Here is an 18,995-nt window from a genome sequence, read left to right as displayed (position 1 = left end):
CATGGAGGTAGAGAAGGTTCTTACTTCACTTTCTTCGGAAAACTCTACTGGATCACACATTATTTCTGCGAGTTTCAATTTCTGGCTATCCCGAATTTTTTGGCAGAAATAATATCCATCCTGTCGATTGCAGAAAATGACAGATATTCAGAAACCATCACAATCTGTGTCAAGGGGATACTAAACTTAAAGCTTTACTAAGGCTTAATAGTAACCAAAACGTATGTATATACATTACTACAAGTTTACTCAGATTTGTTTTAAAACAAAATAGTAATCGGTTGAACTTAGCACACAGTAACAAAACAATACGTAATAGCCCAAGCACGACCATACCAACTGAATGCATAGTTTTATCTTCATGTGTGTGTTTGCTTTACGTAGATAATTGTACTTTTCGGTATGGGTATATGAGGTCATTTGCAAAACAGCCTTGCTGATACAGAGTTGACGCTAATGGGGTATTTTATCTACAGATGGCTGCGAAAACAGAGTTTACTTCGAGACGGCAAATCCTATACAATGGGTTTCCTTTGCGTTGCATTTTTCGGGGGTGGGGGGGGGGGAGGAACGTAGCTTGTCGTACTCTCGGTGAGTAGCTGCTCGAATGAGAATGCATTTTGATCGCTCTGAGATGTGAACGTGGGTGACATTTGGAAGCGCAATTAAAAGTGTATTTGTGGTATAAAAGTGTATAGAGACCGATGCCTATAACGAAACAAGTTAACTGGCTTGGCTAATCCAGACCTGTTAAACCAGTTGAATGTACTCATTGTTAAAGCGTTCACCGTCATGGATCACTACCATCTCACCTCTGTCTGCTTGGGTTCTAGTCTCAGTTCGGCCAATGTGGGTATGTGAGAAAGCTTGGCGGTATCTTCTCGTGAGTCGGTGGTTCTTTCTGGGGTTTCACCAGGTTCTTCCTCCAACATTTATATTGACTGCTATGTATGGAGTATCGTGTGCTGAAAAATGGCGTAAGACCCGAAAACAACAACAACAACTCCTGATCGTGAAACTAACAAACTAGATTCAAATCCTACTGCCCACTGCTTCATCTGGACCATCTCTTCCCCTTACACCGTTACACTACTGTTACGTCAACGTTCTTTTCATGTATGTTATGCTGTTAAATGTTAGACTAGGGGCAGTATTACTTTGAATGACGAATTAAAGTAAAGATTTCATATATATATATATATATATATATATATATATATATATATATATATATATATGCATCATACACAAAACATATTCAAGACTATTATTTTCTCAATATATGTTGCTTGGTGCTCATCCGTTTAATATTTTCTTAATACAAAAAATTCATATTACTCTCCAATTATAATGGCAATTCGCAGCATTACTTCGCGGAGGCCTTAGATAACGACATAATATATGAACTTGCATTAAGAAATGACACTTAAAGTTGGCGAGTCTTACTTACCTTAAGAATATCATACAAAAGACAAATCAGAGTCTCATCAGATTCCTTTTGATTCGTTTTCGAAAGAGCTTCAAATGCATCCGTCCACTGATTAGAATAAAGCTCTGAATACATTTCGGCCAATTTTGTGGGCCTGTTTGGGTCACTGAGATCAGCTATAGAGGGATTGCCATGAGTTAGCTTAGCTCCAGCAAGTTCACTCAGCCTAAAAATAGAACAATGCAAATATTTAAATGATTCAACTCAGTAAGTATCTTGTAATAGCCGCTGTAATGGTGTGCAAAAGAGAGAAACAAGGACAACCTCTTGATACTTCACACGCACGCACGCATACATACATACATACATACATACATACAAACATACATACACTCACATCAATTGAAATTGTTGAAACAATACTATTATTGTGAGAACAAACGTTTCCCCGAAACGAAAACATGAGAATTAACTGCGACGCTTTGTTCTTTATTTTGCACATATAGTACTGCTAATAGAGTCGGCAAATCATCACTGTTACAATAAACATGTGTATACCAGAGAAGTAAGGTGAGGGTTCAATGTGTTATTTAATGAATTGGAACCAGGTGTACTCTTTTATAAAATAATAGTTATACGTTAACGCGTCATTTCCCTTGTCATTTTCCACATCCACGTGGTCTTTGTACCAGTACCGATTACATACCTCGTACGTAATGAGTTCACTTGTTTCACGAGTTCGCTGTTCTGTTCTGATAATTGCTTATGCTTTTCCGACATGTCTTCCAATTGTTTGGTTTTTGTCATGAGGTCTGCGCGTATGCTGCAGGGAAAAACATTTAGAAGAATCCAAAAATGTATCTGTGAATCAAAATTGGATTAATATTCGAAGTTGATTTTTTATTTATTTCACAAGATATTAACGGTGTTTCAATGCTAGTAGTATAGAGTGATTATCTAAACACAAACGAATCTGTTATGTTAAACAGGGTAAACCGATCCAGATTAAATAAGAATTTGACATGGGGTATGCACGCTGTACCCAATAGAGAATTTAACATGGGAAAAGAAGTAAACGGCATACGGATGGAAATGTATTGAATCGAATCACTAAAATATTGTTACAGAAAATATGTTTGAAAAAAAACATTCTCACTCTGGCTGGCTAGAGTAACAAACATGCGAGCTTTAGTTTGATTTCATTCTAATATTAGCAAAAGGCTGGCATACTTTTCATTTATACGTTTCTGAAAAGCACAGTTATATTACAACAATGTCGAATACACTAAATTATTCTGTCCGACTACATTGCCTATCACCATTGCTGGTAAATGGGAGTGCTAGCACATCACCACTGCTGGCAAATGGGAGTGCTAACACATCACCACTGCTGGCAAATGGGAGTGCTAACACATCACCACTGCTGGCTAATAGGAGTGCTAACACATTAAAATGTTACAATCTCTACCATTAACTGTAACGTTTTTTGTTTTATTCAAGGCCTGGAGTGAAAAAGAACTTCCACCTCAATCGGCGGTCTTAAACCAAATTATTGAAAAATCAGCTGATAAATCCTTAAATGTTTTCTTTAACCAATAGGGATTGCATATTTTGATCCAACTATTTCCCAAAGCCAGACTTGGAAGCATTATGTTATGCAGATACGGTTCGACCACGAGTGATAACAAAACTAGTATGTCAACTTTCCTTGTCCAAGTTGTAATTGTAATGATACTCTCACGCGCGGAATTTTATTTTACTATTTTACAGTTTGTGTAACCGGCTGTGGTTTATATTGGGTAAGTTGTCTCACTTGACGCTGATTTTCTCTACTATCAGTATTCCAGCTTTGCGAATACATCTTGGTATTAGTATTCAAAGCTCTAGAGCCAGTTACATGCAATATTTACTGATGACACATAACATAAATGAAACTAACAACGGGCAAGCACGGAGACACCCATAAAAAGCCCGAAAACAACTGAATACAAAGGATGAACAAAACCCTTGAAAACATCTGAATACAAGGGATCCATGTAGAGACAATTTGAGGTAAGGTTGTCCGATCTTACGTGATGTGGAGAAGAAAACTATAGGCTGAAGTCTAGATTAAATATATACAAGGCGTTGAGCGATTTCGAAACAGAACAATAAGTCAGTGCTCGAAGTTCGCCATTTTAATAAAATATTTATAGATTATCCAGCAGCGAGCCATAACAAAATGCACCCACAGTCGATTTCCAGTTTAAGTTGGACTGAACAGGTGGAGGTGGGGGCGGATGGCCTTGCACATGTGCTTCTCTGTGAGAAAATCCCTAACGAATTCAATAATTCCGAAACCATGTTCAAAAGAATACACGCATACAAATATACACAAACGAAAATTTATGTTACATTTGGACTTACTCCTTTCCTTCTAACACACTCGATGCATTGTCCGAGTTTTTTCTGAGCTGTCCAAAGTTCTCTGATGGTTGCATTTGTTCATTTTGCTTTTCTTTCTTTTCAACCTTTGACTTCTTTTTGTCTGTCGTACTAATCTGTTTTGGTTGTGGCTCGCTAACAGCGTTCTTGGCTTCCGCTTTTGAATCTCGACTCAAGTGTTCGTTCATTTCATGTGAACCTTTGACCGCAGATTCTGATTCACTTTAAGAAAAAGTGAAATGTATATGATAATGAAAATATTCGCTTTATTAATAAAATGCAGTCTTTATATTTAGATGTCAACTTCCCGTTAAATATAAACCAAGCAAGTCACATTTGTTTATTTGAAATAGGAAATCAATCTCATCGATTCAAACAATTTAAATCCCGTTTGTTTTATTTATATGTGAAATGCGTCTAAAATTATTGTCGTTTTCATTGTGCTTCTAAGACTTTTGCTGACCTTTGAGTGAGGTAAATTTATTTCTCACGCAAAGATATACACCCTCAAGTCACGGCGAATACAGTTGTATCTTTCAAGTTCACTTTGTCATCTTTTGAAATGCAGTTTGTCTACATTTTGCGGTACTTTCGAACATACTGTTTTGCAAATATCAAACAGAAGCACGTAATATAAACGAGGTTGTGTGCCACTGCATGTTATAACAATATAACATGCTATACAAGTTTATTTGTAAGATAATGATGATTATACGAAATTCGTGCGTCTGTTAAAACGACAATCTCTCAAGTGCCTATCAATATCTGAAGGAAAGAAAGCAAACGAAACCACAAGAAGAGAATACCCCACAAAAATCAACATAGAATCAATCTGAAATAAGAAGTTAAAAGTAATTGCAGTTTCAGATAAGTTAGTGAAAGGCCATAACAGAAGTCCAACAAAGGAGTAGATAGATAGATAGGTAGATAGATAGATAGATAGATAGGTAGATAGATAGATAGATAGATATATAAATATGTAGATAGATAGGTAGCTAGCTAGATAGATAGGCATACTCATATATTAGTAGTTAAGTGGGCCACTATACGTACAATGGAAATTAGCATTACGGAGACCCCTGGGCCACTATACGTACAATGGAAATTTAACATGGCGAAAAATCGTGGGTTAATATACGTACAAGGGGAATTAACATGGGAAAAAACTGTGGGCCGATATACGTACAAGGGGAATTTAACATGGGGAATAGATCGTGGGACTGTCTAGGGACAATGGGAAATTTAACATTACGGAAACCCCTGGGGGATATAGCCTCAAGGGACTTTAACATATGGAAATTGAACATGGTGGGTCTGTATAGCGTCAAGGGGAATTGAACATGGTGGGATTGTCTAGGGACAATGATGGTAGAGGGTCAAACACAACAGAGACAGAAACATACATACACTAGTACAAGCGTGAGATTTATATATAAAGCATTACCAAGACCTGAAATCTTTCTGGGGTGTTCAAAAATTTGCATAATTGTAATGATGCTATAAATAGCTATAATCAAGGAAATGCTCAACGACAAAATGGATGTGACTAAAAGTAACGTTAAAATGACGAAATTGTCCCAGAATTTAAAGGAAAATAAACATATCCCCGAAAATTAAGTTACAATGGTTTAGACTAAAATGGATAAAATTAGTAACTACTTACAATATCAACTTCTGTGACGATCGTGGATAAATACCTATGTATCTATAATCAGCTGAAATTCCTATGAAATCCCACTATCTATTTATAGCTCCAACTTGTGGGTTTTTCCTTTGGAAAATCCCACTATCTTTTTATAGCCTCAGCTTGAGTGACGTTCCTGTTTATGAATTCTAGTATATATGTATAGCTACAAAATGTGGAAATCCCCAAGTCGATATTTATAGTCTCAAAATTTCCAGCGTCAGTGACGTCACTGTACTGAACACTAGGGGATAAATGGCAACAGTGTTGCAAGTGGCTGACCTGAATACGCGCTACTGTAGGTAGGTAGGTAGAGTGTATCTGATAGGGATAAAGTGAGTTTTATAGGGACAAACAGAAACCAACACACACACACACACACACACACACACACACACAACATAGGCGCGCAGACTCACACACACACACACACACACACACACAAAGAGGGAAGAGGAAAAAACAAACCACAAATATACTATCCACACTCGGGAGGAAGAAAGAAAACAACCAAATATACGATCTACACAACGTACGCGAACACACACACACACACACACACACAACATACGCGCGCAGACTCACACACACAAACACACACACACACACACACAGAGGGAAGAGGAAAAAACAAACCCCAAATATACTATCCACACTCGGGAGGAAGAAAAAAAAAACAACCAAATATACGATCTACACAACGTACGCGAACACACACACACACACACACACACACACAGAGGGAAGAGGAAAAAACAAACCCCAAATATACTATCAACACAGAAGGGAGATAATACAAGCCCCAAATAAACTATCCACACAAACGTACGCGAACGCATACAAACCCCAAATATACTATCAACACAGAAGGGAGATAATACAAACCCCAAATAAACTATCCACACAAACGTACGCGAACGCATACAAACCCCAAATACACTATCAACACAGAAGGGAGATAATACAAACCCCAAATAAACTATCCACACAAACGTACGCGAACGCATACAATCCCCAAATACACTATCAACACAGAAGGGAGATAATACAAACCCCAAATAAACTATCCACACAAACGTACGCGAACGCATACAAACCCCAAATATACTATCCACACAACGTCGCTAACGCATACAAACCGCAAATATACTATCCACACTCGGGAGGAAGAAGAAGAAAAACAACCAAATATGCGATCTACACAACGTACGCGAACACACACACACACACACACACACACACACACACACACACACACACGCACACCACAGAGGGAAGAAGAAGAAAACCATTATACACTATCCACACGCAGTGAAGAAATAACCCTTTATATATATACTATCAACAGAGAGTGAAGAAAATAACCCATTATATTCCATCAACACAGAGTGAAGAAGAAAAAGTTTTTTGAAAGCACCTAAGCCCTCACCTGCAATGACCAACTCTGCCAAACACCTACACCCCACCCACCCCCACTCCCAACACTACAAAACCCATTTAACCCGTTATTTTATGGCATCAGTGTGTGATTTAGGAAACATCAAGACACAAAATGATGGACGAATAGACTGACTATTGTTTACGGACTTGCATGCCTAAAGAGCGTGCGTGAAGGAAAACATCCTTCCATTTCAATTCTAACTAAAACATGATCCAGAGGGATAAAGAGAGGTGAAAGAGCACAATTTCATAAAGTGTGAGTAAAAACAAAACACGCCATCCTTATTATACAATGTCAAGACCAAGAGACACTTACGTTTTCTTTCTGGTCTATTCTCTTTTAGAAGGTAGTATGAAATTTCACATCAGGGCCAACGCATCGGCTCCCATTGTCAATTTTTCCATTTCCATGTTTTTACTGGCACAAGTTCTTCATCATCTTCAATTTCTTCTTCTGAATCCCTCTTCTCTGTTTCGTCTTGTTTTTGTTTCTTCTCTTTTCTCGTAGGGCACTCTGAATTCCAGTGTCCTTTCTCCTGACAACGATATTAGGTATCTTGACTTTTGTCTCTCTTTCTTAGACGAAGCAGGTATTCTGGAGACAAATACCCATTTACCTTTGCAGATATAGCAAACTTCATTAGCACTTACACACTTTCGTATGACTCTCATCAAATCAACGACCAAAAGAGTAAGTTTTGTTGCCACTTTCGCCTGTGAATTATGCTTTCGTATGACTTTTAGCAAATATTTGACCAGCAGGTCGATCTGTGCTGACTCTTCCATCTTCTTGATCGTTTGAGAGTGGGATGAATACTCTGACGCTAAGACACTCTCCTTATATACATGGACCTGCTGCGTATGAAACCTAGTCAAATGTAATTTTGCAATAAGATGAAACGATTTCATTGAGGAAGTAAAAAGCAATGATGTACCGTATCGCCTCACACAAAACCTGAAGTTTTAGTTCAAATCCGTGTCAGCGATTTCGAAGACGACATAACTGAGCTTTAATCAATGCTCTCCAATTATGCCACAAAACCACGAGTCCTGATTCACGCCAAAAGAAATTTCGTTCGGTCCATAAAAAGTAGTATCACATCTGAGAAACGCAAAATCGAACTTCCAGAAAACTGAGAACGACGGCTTACACCTACAACGTAAATGTGTGAGTTCAAGTAGTGCGTAAAACTTAGTCAAATTAGATTTTTATAGTCAAGACGAAACGATCTCTTTTCGAACAAGAAAGCAGACACCAAGCGACAATGGCGATCCGTGTCACACAACACTTTTCAAAATGTATATTATCAGAGGTATGTTCTAGCGATCTGCACGGTTAAATTAAATGTTGATGTATTTTGCAATAAAACGGACACAATTTCCATGGGATCGCCCATGGTACGATTGTTCGTGCATTAGTTTAATTTTTAAAAATATTTTTTATATAAATCGCCTATAGGATAGACCCAGTAAAGCATGGTCATTCTCGTCACTGTCTGAATAGCTACTCAAGTCAATTCGAAGCGAACGCGGTAAGAAAATAAGTATAGCCAATGAAATGGCTTACAACGGGTGATGCATTGTTTTGTTCTAGGGCTGTGTGGCATAATAATCCCTATGTTCTTGCGTTGTTACCATTACAGTGCAGACAGACTGAAATGTGAACTTACAAGCCCTCTTTGTGTGTGTTGTACCATTTCCTCTTACCACATCAAAATACTGAGCGTCACAGTATTGGTTCGCGTTTTCAAGCTGACCATTTTTTTATATCTCACTTAAACATTTCGACATAAACACTCACATCGGTAGAGTCAGAACAGACGTGTTACAGTATTGAGGGGCATGTTATCTTTTCTTTTTCAAACTAATAAATTTGGGGTTTGTATGAAGTAAAGAACCGAAAGTACAGTGAAACTCAAGGATGATGACCCAATCTGTCTGTCTATTGATGCGTGTATTTACTTAAGAAGAAATATGACCTCTAAAACACAAAGAGATACGGCAAGCATGATTAGATTAAACACAACGATGTTTTCCTTCACGCCCGTGTAATTTAGAGTTTTAATCCTCTTTGAAGACAAACTTGGTCTCCTTTTGTAGGGCTTGAAATAATAAAAAAAAACTGAAAAATCTTAAGCACTTTGCTATAGATAATTTCATCAACAGACCAAACAACATAAATACCGTTACAACAATAGAAAGCCTTAAATCTTCTATCAAAAAGAAATGCATGAAAAAAAATTAAAGATTAACGATAACTAACCAATGAAACCGAATTTAACAAAGGCAATGACATGTGAAGAAATGCCTCTCACTTTGGAAAGGTAGGCGAATGTACTCTGTCATGCACCGTCAACTTGAAAAAAATTATAAACAGAGAGAAACCTGAATTCAAAATTCAGTTGTTTTTTTTTCTTCAAAATTATTTCGTTTCTTTTTTCTTTTTTCTTTCGGAACAAATCTAAGCACTAATATAGAGTGGAAAAGGGAAAATGCACATACAAGCTTTGATATTTCTGAAAAAAGGAGGGGATATTCCTAACGTTCATAACCACCTATATATGCTTGGACTTGTCTGTGACTTATCCACAAAACAAGATATACATATTTCTGGTCAAGCTGCAAGTGTGTGCGTGTTTTTGAAAATGGTAAAAATTGGATATACAATTTTCTCGTGACACTTATAAAGTGAAGAGTCTGTGCAAGTGTCAAAAGCCAAAGTCATATAAGTTTTGTATTTTGTACGGCTTGTAAAGATTTCTACTTTAGAAAATGTGAAGTATCACAAGTTATTATCACAAACAGAAGTGGAACATAGGGGCTTGCAAGAAAGAAAATAACCCAGACAGTTGGTGTCATCAAGAGTGCTAGAGACGGTACCCGAACTTGCTTGCCTGCTTACTTGAATTAAAGTGATTTTCGCTCTAATGGAGCATGTATCACTGGTTTAATAACGCACTGCGTGATTTTTAATTACTCCTGGGGAAGGAAAGAGAGCCTCATCCCCCAGGCTTTTATGTACTCACAGACTATTTTTAAATTTAGCCACTCAGGTGTAGGACTAACTAGTCCTTAACAACCTGACTGAAAGACTTTAAACATGAGTGGGAATTGTCTCACCACACACTCATTTTTTCTGTCCGAGCGTGGTAAAGGAGGAAAAAGGTGCTCAGCAAGACAGCCATGGATGTTAAGTACTCACCAAAACGCTAGCCCGTACTTATTTCAAATCAAGTCCCGTTTTTGCTAATGGACAATAAAAGGTACCAATAATGTGTTAACCACCTGTGCAATTAGTTCAAATCTAACGAGTCTGTTAAATTTCCTACTTCCTAACATATCTGTCTAATATTAGTACTTAGTGTACATAAAAATAGCCATACTGATCTTATTTTAAATTATTATGTCTAAGCGACATATACCAGTTTGGTCACTGTTAGGTTTAAAAAGTTAAGTTTGTTGTGGTGTTCCAATGGGTCAAGTTTGTGTCGAGAATAGTTTAGTCAAGGAGGGATAACAAGCCAAATATGGTTCCCTATTTAATAAAAAGCAATCTTTTGGAGCCCTAAAAAAAAGTCTGTTTTTTCTGTTAGAAGGTAACACGTCTCTCTTTTGCTTTCACGTTCTTTCCCGCACTCCTAGTCTCATGATTCTTGATATCAGGAAATGCGTAGCCATGATGGGCGGTAATGTAAGCAGCGGTTTCTACCAGTTGACTGAGGGGGTATCCAGTGTAGGCGTGTCTGTAGAATTGGGGAAGAACTCTGACCCCTAATCCCCATTGAGAAGGTCTTGGTTTAAAGGTGTCTAGAGATTTGTAGGCAACGTATTGTATGGCTGTAATAAACTGCCCTGCTATGTTGACGTCATACAATGCTTGATCTAGCCCCATTTCGGTGTACTTCTCAACGAGGGTCAGCGTCCCCCTCCTCCTCAACCGCCTCAATTTCCTCTTCTGGTTCTGATACTAATTCTTCAGTTGAGGTAGATAGTTTCAAATCCGCTGCTATGGTGTCTGTCGCTGTTATTGTTGTTGTGGTTGTTCTTTCAGCTGAGATTGCCTGTAGTATCGGAGTGAGAAAAGAACGTAGTGCCTCCGATAATTACATTTGAGTTTGCCATACCGTTTGTGTAACATAATTGGACCTTTGTTTTGCCACCACTCTTTCCGGGACGGGTTGTTTGTTAGGTATAGTCCACTGTTGACTAGCTGTTATTTGTGTTCTCGAGGTGGGTGGAGTGCTAACTGGCTAGGTCTGCATTTCTTGCTCCCGCTGCTGTTGCGTATATTTCTTCCCTCCACACCGAGTTCTGGACCTAATTCTTTAAATTTCGTTGTACCCGAACTTACATTATCCATATTATCACCAACAAAAGAAAACAAAACGCACAGACCTAAAAGAAACACTCATTCACTTTTTACAGAACATTACTATTTTTAAAATTTTGATAAGCGACGGAAACGAACAACTTAGAGTCACACTTTCTAACCAAGATAAAGAAATCATGTGCTGATAGACTCACTTCTGTATTTTTTCTTCTAACTGTTAACAAAGCCTCTGCCAGGTTCATGCTGTTGCTGCTGTTGCTGCTCTCTCTGCTGTTTATGAAGTTTGTACTTCTCCGTCCATTCTTCTTTCTCCTTCTTGAATTCCTCCTTGAAGAGCTCTTCTTTCAGGTCTTCAGTGACTTTCAACATTATGATATTGTCTATCTCTTCAGGTCTCGGTATCAGACTTGTCATGACCCTATGCAAATTCACATAGGCTTCGTTCAACTTGGCTTATCTTGAGCACATCTTCGTAGGAAGATGAGTCGACAATGGATGGACAGACTGGAGACACAACACAACACAACAATTTTGAATTCAAGAATTTTGAATTCAACAATTTTGAATTCAAAATTGTTGTGTTGTGTTGTGTTGTGTGCAGAGGCTTTGTTAACAGTTTTATCGACACCAAAGAGTTCTTCTTCTCTTTCCGAAGAAGCAGACCTTATCCTGTGAGAAAGCCTGTCGTCAGAGGAGGCCGTCATCTTAAAACCTAAGCGATCGCCATAGCTTCAACTTCCAAAAAAAAAATTTCAGGGCTACCCCATACTCTCGAAAAGAAATCACATTCCATTGCCTATGATACGTTAGTCAGTTAGAAGAAAAAATACAGAAGTGAGTCTATCAGCACATGATTTCTTTATCTTGGTTAGAAAGTGTGACTCTAAGTTGTTCGTTTCCGTCGCTTATCAAAATTTTAAAAATAGTAATGTTCTGTAAAAAGTGAATGAGTGTTTCTTTTAGGTCTGTGCGTTTTGTTTTCTTTTGTTGGTGATAATATGGATAATGTAAGTTCGGGTACAACGAAATTTAAAGAATTAGGTCCAGAACTCGGTGTGGAGGGAAGAAATATACGCAACAGCAGCGGGAGCAAGAAATGCAGACCTAGCCAGTTAGCACTCCACCCACCTCGAGAACACAAATAACAGCTAGTCAACAGTGGACTATACCTAACAAACAACCCGTCCCGGAAAGAGTGGTGGCAAAACAAAGGTCCAATTATGTTACACAAACGGTATGGCAAACTCAAATGTAATTATCGGAGGCACTACGTTCTTTTCTCACTCCGATACTACAGGCAATCTCAGCTGAAAGAACAACCACAACAACAATAACAGCGACAGACACCATAGCAGCGGATTTGAAACTATCTACCTCAACTGAAGAATTAGTATCAGAACCAGAAGAGGAAATTGAGGCGGTTGAGGAGGAGGGGGACGCTGACCCTCGTTGAGAAGTACACCGAAATGGGGCTAGATCAAGCATTGTATGACGTCAACATAGCAGGGCAGTTTATTACAGCCATACAATACGTTGCCTACAAATCTCTAGACACCTTTAAACCAAGACCTTCTCAATGGGGATTAGGGGTCAGAGTTCTTCCCCAATTCTACAGACACGCCTACACTGGATACCCCCTCAGTCAACTGGTAGAAACCGCTGCTTACATTACCGCCCATCATGGCTACGCATTTCCTGATATCAAGAATCATGAGACTAGGAGTGCGGGAAAGAACGTGAAAGCAAAAGAGAGACGTGTTACCTTCTAACAGAAAAAACAGACTTTTTTTTAGGGCTCCAAAAGATTGCTTTTTATTAAATAGGGAACCATATTTGGCTTGTTATCCCTCCTTGACTAAACTATTCTCGACACAAACTTGACCCATTGGAACACCACAACAAACTTAACTTTTTAAACCTAACAGTGACCAAACTGGTATATGTCGCTTAGACATAATAATTTAAAATAAGATCAGTATGGCTATTTTTATGTACACTAAGTACTAATATTAGACAGATATGTTAGGAAGTAGGAAATTTAACAGACTCGTTAGATTTGAACTAATTGCACAGGTGGTTAACACATTATTGGTACCTTTTATTGTCCATTAGCAAAAACGGGACTTGATTTGAAATAAGTACGGGCTAGCGTTTTGGTGAGTACTTAACATCCATGGCTGTCTTGCTGAGCACCTTTTTCCTCCTTTACCACGCTCGGACAGAAAAAATGAGTGTGTGGTGAGACAATTCCCACTCATGTTTAAAGTCTTTCAGTCAGGTTGTTAAGGACTAGTTAGTCCTACACCTGAGTGGCTAAATTTAAAAATAGTCTGTGAGTACATAAAAGCCTGGGGGATGAGGCTCTCTTTCCTTCCCCAGGAGTAATTAAAAATCACGCAGTGCGTTATTAAACCAGTGATACATGCTCCATTAGAGCGAAAATCACTTTAATTCAAGTAAGCAGGCAAGCAAGTTCGGGTACCGTCTCTAGCACTCTTGATGACACCAACTGTCTGGGTTATTTTCTTTCTTGCAAGCCCCTATGTTCCACTTCTGTTTGTGATAATAACTTGTGATACTTCACATTTTCTAAAGTAGAAATCTTTACAAGCCGTACAAAATACAAAACTTATATGACTTTGGCTTTTGACACTTGCACAGACTCTTCACTTTATAAGTGTCACGAGAAAATTGTATATCCAATTTTTACCATTTTCAAAAACACGCACACACTTGCAGCTTGACCAGAAATATGTATATCTTGTTTTGTGGATAAGTCACAGACAAGTCCAAGCATATATAGGTGGTTATGAACGTTAGGAATATCCCCTCCTTTTTTTCAGAAATATCAAAGCTTGTATGTGCATTTTCCCTTTTCCACTCTATATTAGTGCTTAGATTTGTTCCGAAAGAAAAAAGAAAAAAGAAACGAAATAATTTTGAAGAAAAAGAAACAACTGAATTTTGAATTCAGGTTTCTCTCTGTTTATAATTTTTTTCAAGTTGACGGTGCATGACAGAGTACATTCGCCTACCTTTCCAAAGTGAGAGGCATTTCTTCACATGTCATTGCCTTTGTTAAATTCGGTTTCATTGGTTAGTTATCGTTAATCTTTAATTTTTTTTCATGCATTTCTTTTTGATAGAAGATTTAAGGCTTTCTATTGTTGTAACGGTATTTATGTTGTTTGGTCTGTTGATGAAATTATCTATAGCAAAGTGCTTAAGATTTTTCAGTTTTTTTTATTATTTCAAGCCCTACAAAAGGAGACCAAGTTTGTCTTCAAAGAGGATTAAAACTCTAAATTACACGGGCGTGAAGGAAAACATCGTTGTGTTTAATCTAATCATGCTTGCCGTATCTCTTTGTGTTTTAGAGGTCATATTTCTTCTTAAGTAAATACACGCATCAATAGACAGACAGATTGGGTCATCATCCTTGAGTTTCACTGTACTTTCGGTTCTTTACTTCATACAAACCCCAAATTTATTAGTTTGAAAAAGAAAAGATAACATGCCCCTCAATACTGTAACACGTCTGTTCTGACTCTACCGATGTGAGTGTTTATGTCGAAATGTTTAAGTGAGATATAAAAAAATGGTCAGCTTGAAAACGCGAACCAATACTGTGACGCTCAGTATTTTGATGTGGTAAGAGGAAATGGTACAACACACACAAAGAGGGCTTGTAAGTTCACATTTCAATCTGTCTGCACTGTAATGGTAACAACGCAAGAACATAGGGATTATTATGCCACACAGCCCTAGAACAAAACAATGCATCACCCGTTGTAAGCCATTTCATTGGCTATACTTATTTTCTTACCGCGTTCGCTTCGAATTGACTTGAGTAGCTATTCAGACAGTGACGAGAATGACCATGCTTTACTGGGTCTATCCTATAGGCGATTTATATAAAAAATATTTTTAAAAATTAAACTAATGCACGAACAATCGTACCATGGGCGATCCCATGGAAATTGTGTCCGTCTTATTGCAAAATACATCAACATTTAATTTAACCGTGCAGATCGCTAGAACATACCTCTGATAATATACATTTTGAAAAGTGTTGTGTGACATGGATCGCCATTGTCGCTTGGTGTCTGCTTTCTTGTTCGAAAAGAGATCGTTTCGTCTTGACTATAAAAATCTAATTTGACTAAGTTTTACGCACTACTTGAACTCACACATTTACGTTGTAGGTGTAAGCCGTCGTTCTCAGTTTTCTGGAAGTTCGATTTTGCGTTTCTCAGATGTGATACTATTTTTTATGGACCGAACGAAATTTCTTTTGGCGTGAATCAGGACTCGTGGTTTTGTGGCATAATTGGAGAGCATTGATTAAAGCTCAGTTATGTCGTCTTCGAAATCGCTGACACGGATTTGAACTAAAACTTCAGGTTTTGTGTGAGGCGATACGGTACATCATTGCTTTTTACTTCCTCAATGAAATCGTTTCATCTTATTGCAAAATTACATTTGACTAGGTTTCATACGCAGCAGGTCCATGTATATAAGGAGAGTGTCTTAGCATCAGAGTATTCATCCCACTCTCAAACGATCAAGAAGATGGAAGAGTCAGCACAGATCGACCTGCTGGTCAAATATTTGCTAAAAGTCATACGAAAGCATAATTCACAGGCGAAAGTGGCAACAAAACTTACTCTTTTGGTCGTTGATTTGATGAGAGTCATACGAAAGTGTGTAAGTGCTAATGAAGTTTGCTATATCTGCAAAGGTAAATGGGTATTTGTCTCCAGAATACCTGCTTCGTCTAAGAAAGAGAGACAAAAGTCAAGATACCTAATATCGTTGTCAGGAGAAAGGACACTGGAATTCAGAGTGCCCTACGAGAAAAGAGAAGAAACAAAAACAAGACGAAACAGAGAAGAGGGATTCAGAAGAAGAAATTGAAGATGATGAAGAACTTGTGCCAGTAAAAACATGGAAATGGAAAAATTGACAATGGGAGCCGATGCGTTGGCCCTGATGTGAAATTTCATACTACCTTCTAAAAGAGAATATACCAGAAAGAAAACGTAAGTGTCTCTTGGTCTTGACATTGTATAATAAGGATGGCGTGTTTTGTTTTTACTCACACTTTATGAAATTGTGCTCTTTCACCTCTCTTTATCCCTCTGGATCATGATTTAGTTAGAATTGAAATGGAAGGATGTTTTCCTTCACGCACGCTCTTTAGGCATGCAAGTCCGTAAACAATAGTCAGTCTATTCGTCCATCATTTTGTGTCTTGATGTTTCCTAAATCACACACTGATGCCATAAAATAACGGGTTAAATGGGTTTTGTAGTGTTGGGAGTGGGGGTGGGTGGGGTGTAGGTGTTTGGCAGAGTTGGTCATTGCAGGTGAGGGCTTAGGTGCTTTCAAAAAACTTTTTCTTCTTCACTCTGTGTTGATGGAATATAATGGGTTATTTTCTTCACTCTCTGTTGATAGTATATATATAAAGGGTTATTTCTTCACTGCGTGTGGATAGTGTATAATGGTTTTCTTCTTCTTCCCTCTGTGGTGTGCGTGTGTGTGTGTGTGTGTGTTCGCGTACGTTGTGTAGATCGCATATTTGGTTGTTTTTCTTCTTCTTCCTCCCGAGTGTGGATAGTATATTTGCGGTTTGTATGCGTTAGCGACGTTGTGTGGATAGTATATTTGGGGTTTGTATGCGTTCGCGTACGTTTGTGTGGATAGTTTATTTGGGGTTTGTATTATCTCCCTTCTGTGTTGATAGTGTATTTGGGGATTGTATGCGTTCGCGTACGTTTGTGTGGATAGTTTATTTGGGGTTTGTATTATCTCCCTTCTGTGTTGATAGTGTATTTGGGGTTTGTATGCGTTCGCGTACGTTTGTGTGGATAGTTTATTTGGGGTTTGTATTATCTCCCTTCTGTGTTGATAGTATATTTGGGGTTTGTATGCGTTCGCGTACGTTTGTGTGGATAGTTTATTTGGGGCTTGTATTATCTCCCTTCTGTGTTGATAGTATATTTGGGGTTTGTTTTTTCCTCTTCCCTCTGTGTGTGTGTGTGTGTGTATGCTCGCGTACGTTATGTAGATCGTATATTTGGTTGTTTTTTTTTCTTCCTCCCGAGTGTGGATAGTATATTTGGGGTTTATTTTTTCCTCTTCCCTCTGTGTGTGTGTGTGTGTGTGTGTGTGTGTGTGTGTGAGTCTGCGCGCGTATTTTGTATGTGTGTGTGTGTGTGTGTGTGTGTGTGTGTGTGTGTGTGTGTGTTCGCGTACGTTGTGTAGATCGTATATTTGGTTGTTTTTTTTTCTTCCTCCCGAGTGTGGATAGTATATTTGGGGTTTGTTTTTTCCTCTTCCCTCTGTGTGTGTGTGTGTGTGTGTGTGTTTGTGTGTGTGAGTCTGCGCGCGTATGTTGTGTGTGTGTGTGTGTGTGTGTGTTCGCGTACGTTGTGTAGATCGTATATTTGGTTGTTTTCTTTCTTCCTCCCGAGTGTGGATAGTATATTTGTGGTTTGTTTTTTCCTCTTCCCTCTTTGTGTGTGTGTGTGTGTGTGTGTGAGTCTGCGCGCGTATGTTGTGTGTGTGTGTGTGTGTGTATTGGTCTCTGTTTGTCCCTATAAAACTCACTTTATCCCTATCAGATACACTCTACCTACCTACCTACAGTAGCGCGTATTCAGGTCAGCCACTTGCAACACTGTTGCCATTTATCCCCTAGTGTTCAGTACAGTGACGTCACTGACGCTGGAAATTTTGAGACTATAAATATCGACTTGGGGATTTCCACATTTTGTAGCTATACATATATACTAGAATTCATAAACAGGAACGTCACTCAAGCTGAGGCTATAAAAAGATAGTGGGATTTTCTAAAGGAAAAACCCACAAGTTGGAGCTATAAATAGATAGTGGGATTTCATAGGAATTTCAGCTGATTATAGATACATAGGTATTTATCCACGATCGTCACAGAAGTTGATATTGTAAGTAGTTACTAATTTTATCCATTTTAGTCTAAACCATTGTAACTTAATTTTCGGGGATATGTTTATTTTCCTTTAAATTCTGGGACAATTTCGTCATTTTAACGTTACTTTTAGTCACATCCATTTTGTCGTTGAGCATTTCCTTGATTATAGCTATTTATAGCATCATTACAATTATGCAAATTTTTGAACACCCCAGAAAGATTTCAGGTCTTGGTAATGCTTTATATATAAATCTCACGCTTGTACTAGTGTATGTATGTTTCTGTCTCTGTTGTGTTTGACCCTCTACCATCATTGTCCCTAGACAATCCCACCATGTTCAATTCCCCTTGACGCTATACAGACCCACCATGTTCAATTTCCATATGTTAAAATCCCTTGAGGCTATATCCCCCAGGGGTTTCCGTAATGTTAAATTTCCCATTGTCCCTAGACAGTCCCACGATCTATTCCCCATGTTAAATTCCCCTTGTACGTATATCGGCCCACAGTTTTTTCCCATGTTAATTCCCCTTGTACGTATATTAACCCACGATTTTTCGCCATGTTAAATTTCCATTGTACGTATAGTGGCCCAGGGGTCTCCGTAATGCTAATTTCCATTGTACGTATAGTGGCCCACTTAACTACTTATATTATCAATAATGAACATCAGTGATATTTATAATTTGTTTCACATGAAAGACTTTGAGTGAATATGATAAATAAGGT

At 38.2% G+C, this 18,995-nt stretch overlaps 1 protein-coding gene across 3 annotated transcripts in view; it reads right to left on the bottom strand.

Annotated features, from left to right (window-relative positions):
• LOC149797658 (uncharacterized) overlaps positions 1–18,995 on the bottom strand; it is a 47,541-nt gene that overhangs the window by 2,657 nt on the left and 25,889 nt on the right. For 2 of the 3 annotated variants that reach the window (XM_089960452.1, XM_089960454.1), the window contains 4 exons: positions 3,836–4,075; positions 2,136–2,252; positions 1,451–1,655; positions 25–120 (listed from right to left, as the gene is read on the bottom strand). In XM_089960452.1, coding sequence (XP_089816578.1) covers positions 25–120; positions 1,451–1,655; positions 2,136–2,252; positions 3,836–4,075 — 658 coding nt within the window. The remainder of the gene's footprint in view (positions 1–24; positions 121–1,450; positions 1,656–2,135; positions 2,253–3,835; positions 4,076–18,995) is intronic. The other variant, XM_089960453.1, reaches the window with a different exon arrangement.

The sequence above is a fragment of the Sinohyriopsis cumingii genome, chromosome 6 (assembly GCF_028554795.1).
Source record: "Sinohyriopsis cumingii isolate HCF-2022 chromosome 6, ASM2855479v2, whole genome shotgun sequence".
Taxonomy (NCBI): domain Eukaryota; kingdom Metazoa; phylum Mollusca; class Bivalvia; order Unionida; family Unionidae; genus Sinohyriopsis; species Sinohyriopsis cumingii.
The sequence above is the reverse complement of the archived record's forward strand: the minus strand, read 5'-3'. Positions and strand labels throughout refer to the sequence as shown.